Source organism: Bubalus bubalis, chromosome 17 (genome assembly GCF_019923935.1).
Source record: "Bubalus bubalis isolate 160015118507 breed Murrah chromosome 17, NDDB_SH_1, whole genome shotgun sequence".
Taxonomy (NCBI): Eukaryota; Metazoa; Chordata; class Mammalia; order Artiodactyla; family Bovidae; genus Bubalus; species Bubalus bubalis.
Window position 1 is genome coordinate 21,719,931 of NC_059173.1, and position 19,264 is coordinate 21,739,194.

Genomic DNA, 19,264 nt, shown 5'->3' on the forward strand with positions numbered 1-19,264 from the left:
CATCGTTCCAAGTGCTTGGGACACAGCAATGAACAAAAACCAAGGTCCCTGCCCTCATGGGCCTGACACTCTCGTGGAGAGAAACAGACAATAAGCAATAAACAGGATACAAAGGTGAATTCTGCAGTATCTCAGCAGATGATGGGGCAACAGAAGAAAAAGAGCAGGGTAAGGAAGGTTCTGAGCACCGGGGAAAGGGAAGAAAACTTGCAATATTCAAAAAGAGAAGGACTTCCCTGGTGGCCCCATGGTTAAGAATCCACACTTGCACTACGAGGGGCACAGGTTAGATCCCTGGTAGGGGAAGTAAGGTCCCGCATGCTGCACAGTGAGACCAAAAAAAAAAGAAAGAGAAAGAGAGAGATTCATGAGAAAGTGAGATCAGAACAAAGGCCTAAAGGAGGCAGGAGAGAGAATCACGCACACGTCACATCAGGGAAAGAGCTGTGGGCAAAGGGAAGAACTCAGTAAGGCTGATGTGCCAGTTAGTCTGAGGAACAGCCAGCAGGGCCGAGTGCAAGGTCAAGCTGAAGGGGAGGACAGAAAGGGGTGAGGTTCGGATGGTACGGGCCTCAAGGGCCAACATAAGGTCTCACCTTGACTCGGAGGGGATGGTGTGGGCCCACTGCCAGGCTTTATTTAAGCAGAAGAGGGTGATGCTCTGATTGCAGATTTCATGGGATCCCTTTGGCTACTGTGCTGAAAAACCTAGCCAGGGAGCAAAGGTGGAAACAGGGAGATGTGCAGGAATCCAGGTGAAACTTGATGGTGCCTTGGACCAGGGTGGTGGCCCTGGGTGTGGGGAGAAGCTGGATTCTGGGTACATTTTTACTTTTGTGTTTTTCGGGTTATTTAGTATCTTACGTTTATCTGTTTATTTAGTTAGCTGCTCCACATCTTAACTAGGGCACAGGGGATCTTTGATCTTCATTGCGGCATGAGGGACCTTTTTTTTTCCCTAAGTTGTAGCATGCGAAATCTCTTAATTGCAGCATGAGGCATCTTTAGTCCTGGAATGGAAACTTTAAAAGTTGCGCCCTGTGGGATTTAGCTCCCTGACCAGGGATCAAACCTGGGTCCCCTGCATCGACAGCGTGGTGTCTCAGCCACTAGACCACCAGGGAGGTCCTCTGCATATATTTTGAAGATGAGGCCAAAAACAAAAGGTCCAACGTGGGAAGTGAGAGAGTCAAGGCTGACTCCAAGGCTTTCGGCCGGGGGAGCTGGCAGATGGAGAAGCGATGGCCTGAGATGGCAACGTGGTGGGAGGAATGAAGTTCTGGGGCAGGGGCAGTAATGGGAAGTCAAGCGCTGGCTAGAGTAAGCATGACTTGCCTTTGAACACCCGGGTTGAGATACAGAGCTGGCCACTGGATGCTCAAGGCTGGAGTTCAAGGGGAAAGGCCTGGGCCTAGGATATAAATTTGGGAGGGGCCCAGACAAAGATGGCATTAGACGTGTGAGATCGTGTGACCTCAGCCAGGAAAGGCTTTAGTGCAGGGACGTGCCAATGGCCAGCGGTCAGGGAGATAAGGAGACACCAGCATCTGAGTTCAAGAGCAGCCCAAGAGACCACACATCAAAGTGTCTCAAGAGTCCTTCTAGCAGCTTCCAGAAAAGGTGGAAGGAACTTCACCCCAAATGCCAGGAAGCAAGCACAGGTTGGGCCACTCCTGTTCCTTCCTCCTACCCAGCACGAAGCAATAAATCGGGGCACAGGAGGAAACGATGGGGTGGAGGTGGGGGAAGGAAGCCAGACAATGAAGCCAGCTGCGCCCACGGTCACCAGGGGCCCGGACCTCTGGGTTCAGGGAGGTTCTGAGCAGAATGACTCTGAGCTTCAAATGTGGGTCCCAGGCACCCCTGGACAGGCTGTAACTCGCCAGCTCCAGGGCCCCAGAGAGCCCCAAAGCCAAGAATGAGCTTTTTGGTGTTGGTTTTTGTTTCTCTTTGCATTTCAGCTCCCATGGCCCCTCCAAGGGCCAGTGGAGGCCAAGGTCACATCTGAACCAGCAGGCAGGAGATGAGGTACATAAAAGAACTTCTCCTTTTTTTTTTTTTTTTTTTTGGCTGAGTCCTACCTAGAGTTGAATTCTTTGCACTCTAAATGTGTTTATGGGGACAAAGCTGCTGGATCTGTATGGCACAGAAGAGGGGTGGGGGGAAGGGGAGTAGATGCTCTTGTAACCAAATTCGCTAATTCTAAGATGATGAGCCAGAGAAGTCAGCCTTGTGGCTGAAACCTGCCTTGGGGGGGGCCTCTCTGCCCAGGGGCCTCTCTGCTGCTGACCAGGCGCATAGGATCATGCTTCCAGGCACCAAGATCCACAGTCACTGATGGAGCAGACATGCCTGGGCCCAGGTTCCAGCAGAATAAAACTGCCCAGGGGAAAATGCAAAGCTTCAATGAGCAAGTCCTTGATATCCACGCACTTCCGTCCCGTTTGCTACATGTTGAAGTCATAACAGGATGATTCCAGGTAGCCAAGCTTCTCTAAATTCTAGCTAATCACATGGGTCACAGAGAGAAGGCCTGGCAAGTATGAGTCATCCTAGGAAGGTCTGGGGAACGTGTCATGAAATGGGAAAAGCCAGGCACATTGAACCCAGGTCTCCCACACTGCAGGCAGACTCTTTACCATCTGAGCCTCCAGGGAAGCCCTCCTGAGATCCTCTGGAGAAGGAAATGGCAATCCACTGCAGTACCCTTCCCTGGAAAATTCCAAAGACGAGGAGCCTGGCAGGCTCCAGTCCATGGGGTCGCAAGAGTCAGACACGACTAAGCGACTTCACTTTTTCTTTCTTTCTTTCTTTAGGTGCACTGAACACAGCCCCGGGCCAGGCCTCCAGAAGGCCAGACTGCAATAGGACACATGGCCACGCGTGTGTATACACACCCCAACACGCTTGGAACACGTGTTACCATGGGTGTCCACATGTGTAACTATACGCCCAGCATGTGCCGACACACATGTGAACCCACGCATATACACATGGATAACAATAATACATGTGAACCCATGTGTGCCAAGAACCAAGTGTGGGCACATGTCAATGTATGTGTACACATGTGTTCATGTGCATACATACATATGCTATCACAAAGACACTGTGCCCCCATGCCAACACGCAACATGAATGTGTGCATGCTTCAGCACATGGTCACACACAAGTGTGCGTGGGTGCGTGCCAACACATGTTCATGTGTCACACGTGTACTACCAGCATGCGTATACATACATCAACATGTATTTGCAGCACACTCTCAAACATACACACTGGTGAAGCAAATCCATGAGAAGCAAAGAGGGAAACAAAAATAACTGACACTCAGGGAAACTAAAAATAGCCTATGTTTTTCAACCCTGGCTCTGGAGTAAGTGGAAGCCGCCCTCTCACACACCAGAGGGGTAGGAAGCCCCAGGCAGGAAAGAGGAAGAAAAACACAACAAAATTGGAACACACCTGCGACCCCACTGCCCCCTGAGAAGGGAGTGTGTCCCCTGCGATCTGCAGCCACGGGTCAAGTCTACAGCCTTATCCTCCATGGCCAGAGGCAGCCAGATGCAGTCAGCCCTCAACACTTGACACCCTCTGAGACACGACCCCTGGGGCTTTCTGGAGCCCCAGACAGGGGACAGGGAACAGAGCTGGCCAAGCAGACCCTGCAGGACAGCAGGGCCACCCTGAGAATCGCTGGGACCACAGGCAGCGTCCCTTGGCATCTGTGATTCTAGAGCCCACCCAGGCCTATCGGACAGCCATGGAGGTAAGGTGTCGGGAGGCACCCTGCACTCACAGTTTGAGGGAGGTGATGATCAGGAGAAAAGCCTGGGAAGGACCCCACCGCCCCACTGTCTGTGCAGGAAAAGGACAAGGGACAGTGGACCCAAGCAGAGACCAGGGGAAGGGTTTGCCCTGCCTCCAAACACCAAGTTGAGCTCTCAGGGATACGGAGAGTGGGGAAGAGAGGGTCCACAGGCGGCAGCCCACCCAGCTAGAATCCTGGTGCCGCCACTGCCGCGGTGTGACCTGGGGCAAGTGTCTTTTTGGCTCTGTGCTTCCATTTCCCTCAATAAAAAGAGAGGCAACGGAAGCTATTTAGATACTAAATGAAGCGAATGACTGCAGGTTAAACACCTAGAACAGTATTTGGTGCTTAATCAGTGTCTACAGATCGTTTTCTCTCCCCAACCCCCACCTCTGAACTGATGCAAGAAAGAAATCTGCCAGAGGGCGAAAAGCAACTGGTGGCTTCCAGGTGGTTCCGTGGTAAAGAAATCACCTGTCAATGCAGGTGACACAGAAGATGTGGGTTTAATCCTTGGGTAAAGAAGAGCCCCTGAAGGAGGAAACAGCAACCGGCTCCAGCATTCTTGCTGGAAAATTCCTATGGACAGAGGAGCCTGGTGGGCTACAGTCCATGGGGCCACCTAGAGTCACACACGACTGAGCACTTACGCCTTGGTGAGAAGCAACTGGGGCAGAGCATGGTGTCCTAAAGGTTCCTTGGGTGGCCCTTGCAGAGGGAGAGGGGGTAAAAATAGGGAGGCTGAGAGTGGGGGTGGGGAAAGGCCAAGGAAGAGCCCAACCTCAAAGCGCTCAGGGTCTATTCATCCCACCATCCCATTGTGAACCCAAGCGCTGATCTGGTCCTGGGGTCACTACAGAGAGAGTGACAGGACAGCCCCCACTTCTGCCCACGAGGGAGAAAGAAAATGTACAAATCAACATGTAATGTAAGTGGGGGGTGGCTTTTAGGGACGTGAGAGGTGAGCTTCGCAGATATCTGGGGGGTGAGCCTTCAGGGCGGTGGGGAAAGCAAGCCAGAGTTTGGTGGAACCAGGCTCAGTGGGCTCAAGGACACTGAAGACTGGACACTGTGGCAGGTGAGCAGGGGGGCCAAGGCAGGGGGTGCAGTGAAAGAGGTAACAGGAGCTGGATCATGGCAGGGAGTTCAGGTCACCACACTGACCTTGGTATTCACTCAGAGTGAAATGGGGATACCTCAAAGGGCTGTGAGCAGAGAGGACATGTGATCAGGTTGTCTATGGAGATCAGAGATGAGACTACGGCATCAGTCCAAGTGGTGAATGGAGGAGGCCAGAGTGGCAAAGATATTGACAAGGTGTCAGAATGCAAATATGTTTTGAAGGCAATCCTAATAGATTTTGCTGATGGAGCAGATACAAGGATACCACAAAAGGCATCCAGGTAGGTTTGTGCTTGAGGGAACAAATGGAGGTGTCATTTATTGAGCTGGGGACACAGGTGAGGGAAGAATTTGGCAGCTGGAAAAATGAGTGGATAAAGCACCCAAGGCTGATTCCAACTATAAAACTTGAAAGATGGCAGAGAAGGAGCTTCCCTGGTGGTCCAGTGGCTTACAGTCTGAGTTCCCAATGCAGGGGGCCCGGGTTCGATCCCTGGTCAGAGAACTAGATCCCACATGCCACAACTAAAGATCTCACATGCTTTCAACTAAGACCCGGCACAGCCAAAATAAATAAAATATTTTTTTAAAAAAGAGAGAGATTCAGTTTCCCACTTCCCCCACCCCCGGCCATGGAGAAGGCTACCAGGTCCGTCACTACACACGGTGGCCCAGCAGATAAGCCGCTTCCCCTTGGCCCAGCAGGACCTCCCCTGGTGGACCAGAGACAGCCAGTAATTTGGGAATACATGCCCAGAGACCTAGCCCAGGGTTCCTGATCCGTACAGAGAGGGCCACGCATGCCAGGCTCCATTCGAGGCTATGGATACAAGCATGCCCGTCCTCCTGGGATTTGCCTCAGAATATTTACACACACACACACACACCAGCAAATTACTCTCTTAAGCTTTTGTTTCCCTAACTGTAGACGATGACAATGAGTGGTGTGTCCCAGAATTCTCCCAGGACTAATTGAGATGATTGACATTTACAAAGATGCCTGGCATGTAGTCATCCTTGATTACACTCCTAAATGCATTCAGTCTGAACACCTCTCATCCAACCCTCCCCACTGGTGGGGAGAAAGGAGAAGAAATGAGTCTTCTTCTCCTCAAGGCCTCTCCCAGGGAGCTCCATCCACAGGTCCCCTCAGCTGTGAGCCTCCCACACTCTGTATTGAACTCATCTGGCCATTCTTTGGGGGAAAGCTATGGATTCATAACTAACCTTTAACTAAACACATAATACATGAATATATTCTCCTTGTTCAAAAAGAAAAAGTCTGGGGGTTTGCAGCTAAGACTCTGCACTCCCAGAGCAGAAAACCCAGATTCAATCCCTGGTCAGAGAACTAGATCCCACAAGCCACAACTAAGAGTTTGCATGCCGAAACTAAAAAAGACTCTGCACACTGCAACTGGAAAAAAAAAAAAGATCCCGTGGGCCAAAATTAAGACCTAGAGCAGACAAATTAAGAATTAATTAATTATTAAAAAAAGAAGTATGAACTTCACAGATAAAGCATGTTTCCCCCCACCACACCCCCAGTTCCCTGAGTAACCACTTTTGTCAGTCTGGTGCACCCTTCCACACCTTTTTCTGTGCTTTTACATGCACTGATAGAAATCTAGTGAAAATACAGAATTTCATGGAGTGTTTTTTTTTTTTAACACAAAGAACCTTATGGCTTTTTTCAATTAGTCACGTGTTCGTCCGCTTTGCTTTTCTGTGCCCAAATATATAAAGATCTTTCTCTATAATCTCAGCCCAGAAATCCACTGGATAAAAGACTTCTGCATTCCTTCCTATTCCCCTATTGAAGTGTAGACCCAGATTTGTGGTCAGGATTCCTGACCGTAACTGCCATGAGCTGTGTGAACCCTGACATCTCTGGGCTTTGTATGCCTCAGTTTCCTTATCTGTAAGAAAGAAAAACACCACAACAGCTTACAAGAGTGTGATAACCTTCAAATGGGAAAATGGGTACATCCAGGGTTACACACATGTCATCGCCTTTGCACTTCATCATCTTGACAGGAGGCAAACTAGATCTGATTCCTGCCTCAGAGCTGAAGACACAACCCCTGGCTCAGAGGTGAAGTAACTGGCCTGAGGTCCCCAGCAAGCAAAGGGCACAGCCAGGTCTGCAAACCCTGAGCTCTGGAAACTGACATCAGTTTCAAAATGGGTGCAACCCCCATCAGCAACCTGAGAAATGTAAATTACACGCATCAGATTAACCCGCCAAAATTATTCAAGATGCTAATAAATTGGTCATCACCAATAATGGCAGAGATGTAGGGGAGTGAGTAGTTTCATACTCTGGAAGGAATTATAAATGCTCTTGATCTTCAGAAGGGTCATTAGGCTGTGACCAAATTCAAAACGGACAGACCTTCTGGTCTAGAGGTTTCTCTTCTAGAAATGCACCCAGTGGAAGTGGTTATCCACGTACACAGAAAGGTATGTATGAGAAAATTATCAGTCAATGGAGAAACAGGTAAGTAAGTGTACAGTATTCAAAGAAATACTGTGCAGTAGTGAAATGTGACAGATATGGAAAAATTTTCAAATGGTATCTGTGAATTGAAACGCAAACTGCAGGCTGTTTAGACATAGTATAGTTCAATACATGTAAGTATATATTACTATGTCTAAATACACATCCATGATGTGTATCTCTATAAAAGTCTTCTTATGAAGATAATCTTGGATGATACTGGTACTATCGAGAAGGGGAATAAAATGAGCGAGGGGAGAGACCCTGTTTTCCCTCAACTTGAATTTTTTTTTACAAACAATAATGCATGTCCTGGGGCTTCCCTGGTGGCTCAGTGATAAAGAATCCACCTGCCAATGGCAGAGACACAGTTTCGACCCCTGTTCCAGGAAGATCCCACATGCTGCAGAGCCACTAAGCCCGTGCACCACAACTACTGAGCCTGTGCTCTAGGGTCCAGGAATCGCAACTAGTGAGCCCACATGCCACAACTACTGAAGCCCAAGTGCCCTGGAGCCCCTGCTCCACAACAAGAGAAGTCGCCACAATGAGAAGCCCGTGCACCGAAAAGAGGGGCCCCTGCTCGCCGCAACTAGAAAGAAGCCCTCACAGCAGTGAACAGTCAGCACAGCCACAAAACAAATATATAAAATTATATTTTAAAAAAGAAAAGAAATAGTTTCTCGGTTAAAAAAGAATGCGTGTCTTTTATATACATGGACTTCTTTCATTAACCCCAAAGCATAAAACAGTAGAAATCAAAGCACAAGTCCTCCCATTCAAGTTGTACACAGACACGTGCAGCCAAAGCAAACACCAACAGGCCATCCCTTCCTCTCCTAATGTACCATTCACTCAGTCTCCTGAACACACACTCTTCTTCTGACGGAAGGCTCTTGGCCGGAGCTTGGCCTGAGCTGTCCAAGAAGCTGGCACAGGCTGGGCTCGCCTCCGTGTCTTCACACCACTCAGCCACAGACCAATCACCTTTGGGATATTTATGGTAGATGCTGGGTAACTCTCCCTCAAGTTTAAGCCTGGAAATCTTAGCTCCAGGACAACTGAGGACAGTGGCGCTTTCTTCTCTGGAAGCCCAGAGGAGGAATGAGAAATTAGGTAGGGCATGCATGTGCACATGTACATTCACACACACACACACACACACACACACACACACACACATCCTTCTGACTGCCATAAAAAGAAAACACCTGCATTAAGTCCAAGAAGGACTGGGTTGACAAGATTCTTCATCAACTATAAATTCCACTCATTCCCCATCCCCCCACCCCCAAAGTAAGAGGCTCTTGCACAGGATCACGACAGGGTTCACCACGCATACAGCACACGAGTGACCATCCCTCCAGGGTACACACGGCACAGAAACTACAAAATTGGCAGGCATTTACAGCCAGCTTTCACTGAGATAAAGCTCTCACAGCTACTTTTTTTTTTTTTCTTACAGCTACCTTGAAAAGCAAAGCAAAAACACCCATTGGCCGCCATGGGATAAAAAGAAGCAGTTCTGTTGCTCTGAGGTCTCCCCACAAAACTTTTTCCCGCCACTTCACAGGCAAAATTAAAAAACCACTAAGAGGAACTCAGAACTCAATGTCACCATTGGCCAGGACCTCCCTGCAATCAGATTACAGGACTTAATGGGACAAGATTTGAGAACAAAACAAAGGACATGGTGTGGCCAATATGACCCAGACAACCACTTGGCCAGAGACCTCGAGAAAAACCAGAAGGGTGTTGCTCCATCTTTAAAGCCAAAAAAATGGCAGCCGGGTCTAAGCAGATACAGCCTTCATTCATTCATTCATTCATTCATCTCTCAAGCATCTTGCATTGGGCATGGGGCATGAACATGAAATGTGACCCAGTCCTCATTCTCAAGAAACTCGCCTAAAGCAGGGGGAAAGAGCAATCAATTAGCAAGTGACAAGAGCCACATCTTTATCCCAGCTCTGCATCTTGGCTGTATCTGGGAGGCGCCAAGGTGAGCCTCAGTTTCCTCTCTGAGCCCTGCAGGTGCTGTGGCCTTGGCCTCAAAGCTCTGAATGGTTTTAGCTCAAATGTGATACTCTGGAATCTGCCTGTCCTTCAGTAACTCCAGGCTCATTCAAACAGGCTGCCCAGACACCCAGGGCAGAGTCTGCCGGTCTGAAGGCCAGCTGACAGCCTTAATTTGTCTCCCTGGTTGAAAGGGCAATGGTGTATAAGGTTAGGATCAGAGGAAAACCCTCAGACTGTGGGCTCCTGAAGGACCCTGTTTATGCAGCCTTGGGCTTATTCCTGCCCATGCGTAGATCTGGGGAGTAAAGCAGCTTATCACTGCCAATCTGCATCAGGAAGGCAGCGGCAGGGGAGGCAACCCATTCTGCCTTTAAAGAAGCGGTCTGCAAGGGGAGGTTTTGGAAGCAGGGACAAGTGGCGGCCTGGGCACCCATGTGAGCCTCACATGCACGGGGGTTCCTGTCCGCCTGCGCTCACAGGAAGCAAGCAAAGTGCAGTGCCAGTTCTACCAGACACCGTCAGAGGCTGCTGTACGGTAGGCAAGAAGCATGGAGTCTGCCCCTGGGCTTCTCCTGGCGGCATCAGAAACACGGCCACACTCCACGCCCGCCTTGGACCCCGAACCCTTCAGGTGAGGTCAGGCTCCCAGGTGGTCTCTCCTTCAGGCTTTCCCAACCCCAGTCCAGTGCCTCCAGCAGAAGGCCCTGGGGGGCCCTCCTTGGCCCCCAAACTCAGCCTGCGTCCTGAGTCGGGGAGGTTCCTGGGAAAGATGGCCAACTGGCTTGCCTCATGCCCTCTGGTCTCCGGTGCTCAGGGACCCGGGCCCAGGGCACGCGGATCCCGGCACCGGGTCGCCAGCCCGCCGGCTGCGCGCCTGGCCTTCCCGGGCGCCCAACGCCCTCCAGCCTCGGACGGTATCCCGCGCATGGGTCCCAGGCCAAGCCCCTCACCCACCTTGAGGACCTGCTGCTTGATGATTGAGGGCACCATCACGATCATGATAATGCCCAGCACGGCGAAGAGGAGCCCGATGAAACCCAGCGCCGCGGTCACCCGGCGCGCTCTAGAGAGGTTGCCCATGTCTGCGCGCCCCGGCGCCCGCGCGGTGCTCGCGGGGTTCCGCGCCTCTGGAGGGACCGAGACGGGGACGGAGGTGATAGAGGCAGCGACTCCGAGGACGAGGCCCGCAGAGCACGGAGGAGCGGCCCGGCAGGTGGCCAGCGGTTTTATGCGCCATCACCGGGGCGGACCGCCCCCCGGGACGCCCTGGGCACCGGGATTCGGGCCGGCGCGGGCGAGCATGGGCGAAGGGGCGGGGCCTAAGTTAGCAAGGGGCGTGCCCGAGGCGGGGCGCGGATCAGACGGTCCGACTGGGGCGGGGCAACCGCCGGGAATCCGGCGCCCGAGCTTCCGTTTCTGGCTGAGGGAGCCCCGGGGCCCTCGTGGCCCGCATGCAAAGTTGGACCTGGCTCCCTTCCACCTCCTAACCCTTCCCCTCTTCCTCACTCCCACCTGCTCCCTGCTTATCCCTTTCCATCAGCACCCCCGTCTTCTCCCTCCTCCGCATCTCTCTCCCCCTCCTCCCGCTGTCGCCCTCCCCCTCCTCCTCTCATTTCGCCCCTCCTCCCCTCCCACTTCCTCTGTCCTGACCGTCATCATTGTTGGTATGTAGTAGAAATTTCCCAACTCTTGCAGGAACTCCAGAGCTTCCCCCCGAAACCCCGCACCCACCTCTGCGTCCTCAGCTAGCCCCACCCCATCCCACCCGCCCCACACACGTGCACACACATTCTATTCCAGCCTCTTTCTCCCTGGAACAAGCCTAGCAGACTCCTGCCTCAGGACCTCATACTCCCCACAACTTGGAATTCTGTCCGCCCCCAACCCGCACCCAGATATCTGCCCGGCTTCTTCCTTCACGACTGCTGGGGCCATCTTATCGGAAAGGCCTTCCCAACCACCCTGTGTGAAATAGAATAGCGTCAGCTCTCCCCTCACCCTTATCAAAGGGCGCCACCAGGCATGTGCCACATTCATTTGTTCTTGCATTGTGACCATCGCCAGGCCCTAAAATGCTACGGGGCAGCTCTCTGCCCCCACCCTCCCCTCTCAGTAGCTTGACGGCTGCCTGGCTAGGAATGTCTGCTCACAAGGAACAGTTTAGAATGAAGCGGTGAGGAGCCTTCTGGGAGCCAGGTTCTGTGCTAAGAGCCTTTCCCACACCGACTCCATTTTGCAGATAAGGAAACAGGCACAGCAGGTTAGGTCAACAAATCCAAGTGTCTGCTTTCTAATGAACAGGAAGACAGAGGATGGGCAAGTGAGGAAATGAACGATGGATTACTGACACCCCCTCCAAAATAGTAAAACATGGGCATGTGCTCCCCTGCAGTCCTCCATAAGGCGCCCCGCCAACCTGCTCAGAGTGCCCGCAGCACCCCCACCCTGCACTGATCCTGGAACCCTGATGTAGGTCAGTCCCCTCATTGTCTAGTTGGGGGTCAAGCAGGGATCCCCAACACCTGGGTAAGGCAGCCCAGTCCCTGAGGGCTCAGAATGAAATTCTTCAACCCTGGCAGGAAGCAGCCTTCTCCCAGGCCCATCCTTAAGCAACAGCCTGGCCTGAGTCAGTATGTATCAAGCAGCTGCTGTGACTGCCTTGCCTAGCACTGGTCTTTGCCTTGGGGGACCCAACATTGTCCAGGTTACCAGGAGCAGAGACCCAACCCCCGACCTAGATCAGCGTGGCTGGGGCAGAGGTGGCTGGATCAGGTGGCTGTGGTGTCAGATGGAGACAGGCTCCAAGAAGTCCTTACTCTGGGGTTTCCTACTGTAGGGTCCTGGGAAAAGTGGCTTGGCCTTTTCTGTGCCTCAGTTCCTTCACCTATCAAATGGGGATAAGAAGAGCCTCTCTCCAGGATTTCCTTGGCAGTCCAGTGGTTAAGACTGCACCTTCCAGTGCTGGGGGCTGTGAGTTTGATCCCTGGTGGGGGAACTAAGATCTTATATGCCTCCCGACCAAAACATAAAACAGAAACAATATTGTAACAAATCCAATAAAGACTTTAAAAATGGTACATATCAAAAGAATACTAAATACATAAATAAAAATAAAAGCCTCTCTTCAAGGGCTGTTGTGAGGATTAAATGAGTGGGAAGATGTAACAGGACATAGAACAGTGCCCCAAGATGAAAGCACCACAAAGCTAACCGTTCTTGTTATTGCTGCCCCGAGGTCCTAACTGTGTGGCTTTGCCCACCTTTTTGCCTGCATCTCCCAACCTCGCCAGCTTGTTCTCTGTACCTTAGGCTCCTAGCCCTTCTTTCTGTTCCTTAAACAGCTTATTCCAGCCACAGGGCGTTTGCATAAGCTATTCCCTCTGCCTGCCCTTGCCCAGGTGTGACTCTTTCTCCTCCAGGTTTCACTTCAAACCTTACTCCTTAGAGAGACCTTCACTGTTGAATCTGTCCAAAATGAAAGTCCCAACCCACCAGTCACTCTTTTTTTTAAATTAATTTTTATTGGAGTATAACTGCTTTACAATGTTGTGCTGGTTCCTACTGAACAGCAAAGTCAATCAGCTGTACATATATGTATATCCCCTCTTCTGGATTTCTTTCCCATGTAGGTTTACCATCACTCTATCAACTCACCCCATTTTATCTGAAATTGTTTTCTTCATTTATTTGTTTGCCTCTTTCTCTCTCCAGCTCCCAAGAGAGACAAACTGGTCTGTTTTTGCTCATGGATGTATTCCCGGCACCTGGAACAATGCCTGACATCTCGTACATACTCATTAAAGGCTTGAAATAATTACTTCTTTAATTAATCGACCAACTCATTAATTAGTTAATATACTTGCCTTGAATTCTTTAAGTCCTTCAGCGGCCATCAGCTCTGGGGATTGGCCTTATGTTTGCTGATTTTGGGAGTTCTTGGAAATTAACTAATTAACTACAATTTGGGGTCTGTCCTCATCCTGACACCACCCTCTTCTTTGATACCCAGCTTGCCTCAGCAAGGACTGACTCGCCTTGACCATCTCACCCAATCTAACTTTCAAATCTTCAAGGTCCAAATGTACGTGACGCTTACCCAAGAGAGCCCCCAAGGCCGCAGCAAGAGTGTTTTCATGTCACGCCACACTGTCAGTTGACAAGAGAAAGACAGAGATGAAAGGATATTTGAGACACGTGACCAGCCATGACCTTGCTAGGGGATAGTCACATCCGATGGGGGGATGTGGGCAGTGACCTAAGAAGTTGGAGAAAAGATGTTCCATCATGTTTCAGGGAAAGGCTTTGCCAGGACAAGGCAAGACAAAGATACAGGAGAAAAAGAAAGATAATAGACAGTACAATATTATCAATCCTGAATATTCAGAGGAAGGACTGATGCTGAAGCTGAAGCTCCAATACTTTGGCCACCTGATATGAAGAGCTGAATCGTTGGAAAAGACCCTGATTCTGGGAAAGATTGAAGGCAGGAGGAGAAGGGGGTGACAGAGGAGGAGATGGTTGGATGGCAACATCAACTCAATGGACACGAGTTTGAGCAAGCTCTGGGAGATGGTGAAGGACAGGGAAGCCTGGCGTGCTGAAGTCCATGGGGTTGCAAAGAGCTGGACATGACAGCAACTGAAAAACAGCAACAAAATATAATCAACATCGATTTCCGAGACATCCTGTAAACACCAAGTCAAACGATGTTCCTCCTTAGCTCAAAATCCTCCCATGAAGAAAAGACAGTTGGTGAGAGTGTCGACAAAGACGTGGAGAAATTGAGACTCTCACACACTGCTTGTGGGATTGTGAAATGGCCCAGCCACTGTGGAGAAGAGTCTGGAAATAGCTCCTCAAAAGACTAAGTAAAGGACTTCCCTAGTGGTTAAGAATCTGCCTGCCAATGCAGGGGACCAGGGTTTAATCCCTGGTCCACGTGGATTCCACGTGCCTCAGGGCAACTAAGCCCCTAGACCACAACTACTGAGCCTATGCCCTAGAGCCCAGAAACTGCAACTACTGAAACCCACGTGCCCTGGAGCCCGTGCTCCGCAACAGGAGAAACCACGACAATAAGCCTGTGCACCACAACTAGAGAGTAGCCCCCATTCACTGCAATTAGAGAAACTTCGAGTGCAGCAATGAAGACCTAGCACTACCAAAACATAAATTAATTAGTTTTCTAATAGAAGACTAAACACAGAATTACCATAAGTCCCCATTGTTCCTCTGCTGGGGGTACACAAGAGAAATGAAAACTGTGTCCACACAAAAATTTGCACACGTCAGCACTATTCACAATAGCTAAAAGGTGGAAACAACCCAAATATTCCCCAGCTGATGCATAAATAAATAAAATATGAAATATCCCACAATGGAATACTAGCATTAAATAATGAAGTGCTGACACAGGCTGCAACAAGGAATGAGTTTGGAAACATTACCCCAAATGAAAGTGGCAGTTACTAAAGACCATGTACTTTGTGATTCCATTTCTGTGAAATGTCCAGGGTAGGCAAATCCATAGAGACAGAAAGCAGATTGGTGTTTGCCTACACTTGCAGGGGAGGGGAGGCGGGGCAGAAAAAACCAGGAGTGACTGCTAAGGATTCTTTTTGGGGTAATAGAACATTCTAGAATTGATTGTGGGGCTGGTGTACAGCTGTGTGAATACTAAATTCATTGACGTGTACACTTTCAATGAGTGAGTTGTATGCGATATGAACTATAGCATCATTGAAGTATGTGTCAATAAAGCTGTTACAAAGCAAACAACAACAGAAGTGTCCTACATTTCCCACCTCACTCAGAGTAAAAGTCAAAGTCCTTATCACAGCCCACAAGCTTACCCTCATCTCCCTGACCTCGCTTTCCCCTCTCCCTCAGCACAGACAAATAAATAAATAAATAAACCTACCTCTGCACCTGGGCTTCCCAGGCGGCGCTAAGGGTAAAGAACCTGCTTCCCAATGCAGGAGACTAAGAGACTCATGTTCAATCCTTGGGTGGGGAAGATCCCCTGGAGGAGGGCATGGTGACCCACTCCAGTATTCTTGCCTGGAGAATCCCATGGACAGAGGAATCTAGCCAGCTACAGTCCATGGCGTCGCAAAGAGTCTGACAGGACTGAAGCAATTTAGCACACACACACACACCTCTGCAGCCAGGTTGCATAGCTGGCTGGCTTTGGGCAAGTCACTTAATCTCTCTGTGCCCTGGCTTCTTCCTTATTTAGGCAGTACAGATCATCTCAACAGTGCCCACTGCCTGTTGTGAGTTAATCCTGGTTACATGCTTAACACGGTGCCAGCAAAACAGGGGATTAACACTCCATGCAGGCTGTCACATGTTGTCTGCTCCACCCCAGCCCAGGTAGAATCATTAGTCCCCAGAGCAAAGCATGAGAAGTGTTGCTGGGAAGCCGAATGACTTGATTCAGAGAATCATAGCCAGTGAGTGGCAGAGCCGGGATGGAACAAAGTTGCTTGGCTCCAGAGCCCAGATGTGAATTACTACTCTCTTTGCTGAAGAAAGAGTGGAGAGAGGGAAAAGAGGAAGTAGCTGGGTAGATGGTGGGAAGAGTGAGAGAAAGCACAGAGAAGAAAGAAAAAGCCAACCAGGAAACAAAAACGATCACTTTGGGCCACAGCTGGAGCCTATGTCACTGCAGCACGTGGGATCTTCTTTGCAGGATGGGAACTCTCAGTGGCGGCACATGGGACCACTCCCTGACCAGAGGTCGAGCCCCCGGGGGCATCCTTCACTGGGAGTGCGGAGTCTCAGCCACTGGACCATCAGGGCAGTCTATCACTCAGTTGATGAACACCTACTGTGAACACCTATTATGTGTCAGTCACTCTGTTAGTGACTAGGGACCCAGCAGCGAACATGACAAAGCTCCCTGGCCTTGTGGATCTTCTGTTCCAGGAGACAAGCAAGATCAGTAAACGGTAAACGTAATCACTGGTCAATTATATAACATGCCAGGGCTGCACTATTCAATATGATAGCTATTGACCATGCATGGTGACAGGGCACTCAAAATCATGCTTGCCCCAAGTGAGAGCTGCTATGTCCTTCATACACGCCAGGTCTCAAAGACTTACTGTGAAAGAAAGATCACAAAATATCTCAGTATTTTTATAGTGATTACACAGTGAAATGACAACATTGAGATATGTTGGGCTAGATAAAAATATACTATAAAAATGAATTTTGCCTGTTTCTTTTTCCTTTTTAAAATGCACCTACTGGAATTCCCTAGTAGTCCAGTAGTCAGGACTCTGAGCTCACACTGTGGAGGGTCGGGTTTGATCCTTGGTCAAGGAACTAAGATCCCTCAGGCTGTGCAGCATGGGCAAAAAAAATAATAATAATAAAAAAAAATAAATATATATATATATACACACATATATGCAGCTACTAAAATTTTTTAAAATTTCATTTCTGTTCTATTGAACTGTGTTAGAGGATGATACAGGCTTTAGAAGGAAAAATACAGGATAAGTGTTCCCAGTGGGGAAGGTTGCAATTTAAAGGGAAGTGGTTGGGGGAGGACCTCTGTAAAATGACATTTGAGCAAAGACCTAAAGAAGTGCAGGAACGAGCCGTGTAGATATCTGGGGAAATGTTTTTTCAGACCCTGGCAACAGTCAGTGCAAAGGTCCTGAGGAAGAAGTGTGTCTGGATAGATTTTCCTTAAGATGCTGATTTCTCATATTGTTGCAAATGACTTCTTAGGAGCTGTTTCTCTTCAGTAGGTGAAAATGACCCCTGCAGTTTTTTTTTTTTTTTACAATCTGAAAACTCTTATTTAGAATTTAGGAAAGTAGATTATTATTGTATTTATCAATACAATAGGGCTGCAGGAATAGCAAACTGAAAAAACAAAGGAGGAGAGACACAGTTCTATGGAATAATTAAGTAACAGCGGGTGGTGGTGCGGGACAAGTCATTAAATGAAAAACAGTTGAACCTCATGGAAGAATTCCCTTTTTCTAGGGCCCACACTCTTGTGATTCCTGCTCTCTGTTGTCTAATGAACACATCTGCTGTGTTTTGTTTTGATTTTTGCGGCTGCACTACCCCCACCAGGGATCAAACCCGTGCCCCCTGCCGTGGAAGCTCAGATCCTTAACCACTGGACTGCTAGGGAAGTCCCACACCTGCTGTGTTTAAAGCAGCAGGAGATACAGTGATAGTGTTTACAGACTCCCCATGCCACAGTGCGCTCTTCAGAAGTAGTAGACACCTGGTTGGCTTGCCATTCTATGCGAGGATCCACAACATGGTTCCTGCAGGTGGCATGGTTACCAACCACAATAACCCAGGCTCAGAGCACTCCCACCTTCGCCTTTTGCACTTCAAAGTGTTTCTTGCCCAAGCTGATGCTGGTGTCACCCTGGGTATTCACATCCTTCACTGACGCCATTTTGGAAACACAAAGACTCTTGCAATTGTATGAATATTAATATTAGTGGAGGTCTCCAAACCACTGCCCTCCACATCCCCTAGGAGACTCAGTCAAGCCCCGCTTCCTGCAGAATCATCCACCACCTTGGGCATCTCCAGACACCTTCCTTCTCAAAGAGCTGGCAGTTGAACTTGACCTTTGCCCCCGCCTCTCAGCACTTGAGGCATAACTCCCTGGCAAGAGCTAAGCCTCCAACACAAAACCACCTTCCAGATCAAAGGTATAAGTGTGTGGGAGGGCTCAGCCAGATGCCAGGGGCTAATAACTCTGCTCTGTTTCTGCCAGATTGCAAGAGAAGAGCCTTTGTCTGCTCCCACAGCCCACAACAGTTGGAGACGTGAGGATGGTTCCAGTCCTAGGACCCAGAAGGCTCCTCTGAGGTCACCTGACCCTGCCGGACTGGCCCAGAGAAGGGATCTACATCCATCCATTCATTTACACAGCAAATATTCAGCGAGCACCCACTCTGTGCCAGGCCTACTGTGTACAAAGGGCTGGAACAGAACAATGAACAAGACAGTCTTCCCTCTGGCCTGGCCTTCCGTTTTAGTAGGGGGGAGAGATTTTAAAACAAAACAAAACATGCCTAAGCAAGTAAATAAGGATGTTGATGATGCTAAAGTTCCAATGGGAGAAACAAATGAGGTAATACCACAGAGAAATGAGGGGGTGGAGGGGTGATACCAAAAGGATGAGACAGATCAGGGAGGATATTCTGGCAAAATAGCCAATAAATGCAAAGGCCCTGTGGCAAGGAGATGTCCCATCTATGCAAGGATCAGATAAGCAGAGATGGCGCCATGAAGGGCTGGCCCCTCAGCACAAGCACCCAGTTTATATCTCTTGTCCCAGCATCATTACTGAGAGCAGCCCCCTCTTACTCTCAAAGTCTGTGCAATAAATTTAGTTGTCATGTTTTTCTTAGGCAATTAGCCACGTAGGTCTCATAGCAGGAGAGTAACCTGACCTGATTTAGGTTTTAAAATATCTTTCAGGAATTCCTTGGTGGTCCAGTGGTTAGGACTTGGCACTTTCACTGCTGAGGGTGTGGATTTGATCCCTGGTCAGGTAACTAAGAGCCTGCAAGCCACACAACACAGCCTATAATATATAGATATATATATTTCAATGACTGCTAATTTTGAAGAGGTGATAACAGCATTATGGTCTTTTGGTTTTTTTTTTTTGTGGGGGGGCCACATCACACAGCATGTGGAAGATTAGTTCCCCGACCAAGGATCAAACCCATGTCTCCTGCATTGTGAAAGGGTGGAGTCTTAATCTCTGGACTTCCAGGGAAGTCCCTGTTCATACTTCTTAGAGGTACATACTATAA

At 49.4% G+C, this 19,264-nt stretch overlaps 1 protein-coding gene and 1 long non-coding RNA gene across 3 annotated transcripts in view; one reads left to right on the forward strand and one right to left on the reverse strand.

Annotated features, from left to right (window-relative positions):
• SCARB1 (scavenger receptor class B member 1) overlaps nt 1-10,766 on the reverse strand; it is a 93,331-nt gene extending 82,565 nt beyond the window's left edge. The window contains exon 1 of one of the 2 annotated variants that reach the window (XM_006049998.4): nt 10,407-10,766. In XM_006049998.4, the coding sequence (XP_006050060.2) occupies nt 10,407-10,532 (126 nt within the window). In that variant the 5' untranslated portion in view covers nt 10,533-10,766. The remainder of the gene's footprint in view (nt 1-10,406) is intronic. The other variant, XM_006049997.4, reaches the window with a different exon arrangement.
• Nucleotides 3,394-13,278, forward strand: LOC102409790. The gene is made up of 3 exons (XR_003104271.3): nt 3,394-3,769; nt 8,899-10,083; nt 13,164-13,278. It is a non-coding gene; the product is annotated as an uncharacterized LOC102409790 (long non-coding RNA).
• The last annotated feature ends 5,986 nt before the right edge of the window (nt 13,279-19,264 follow it).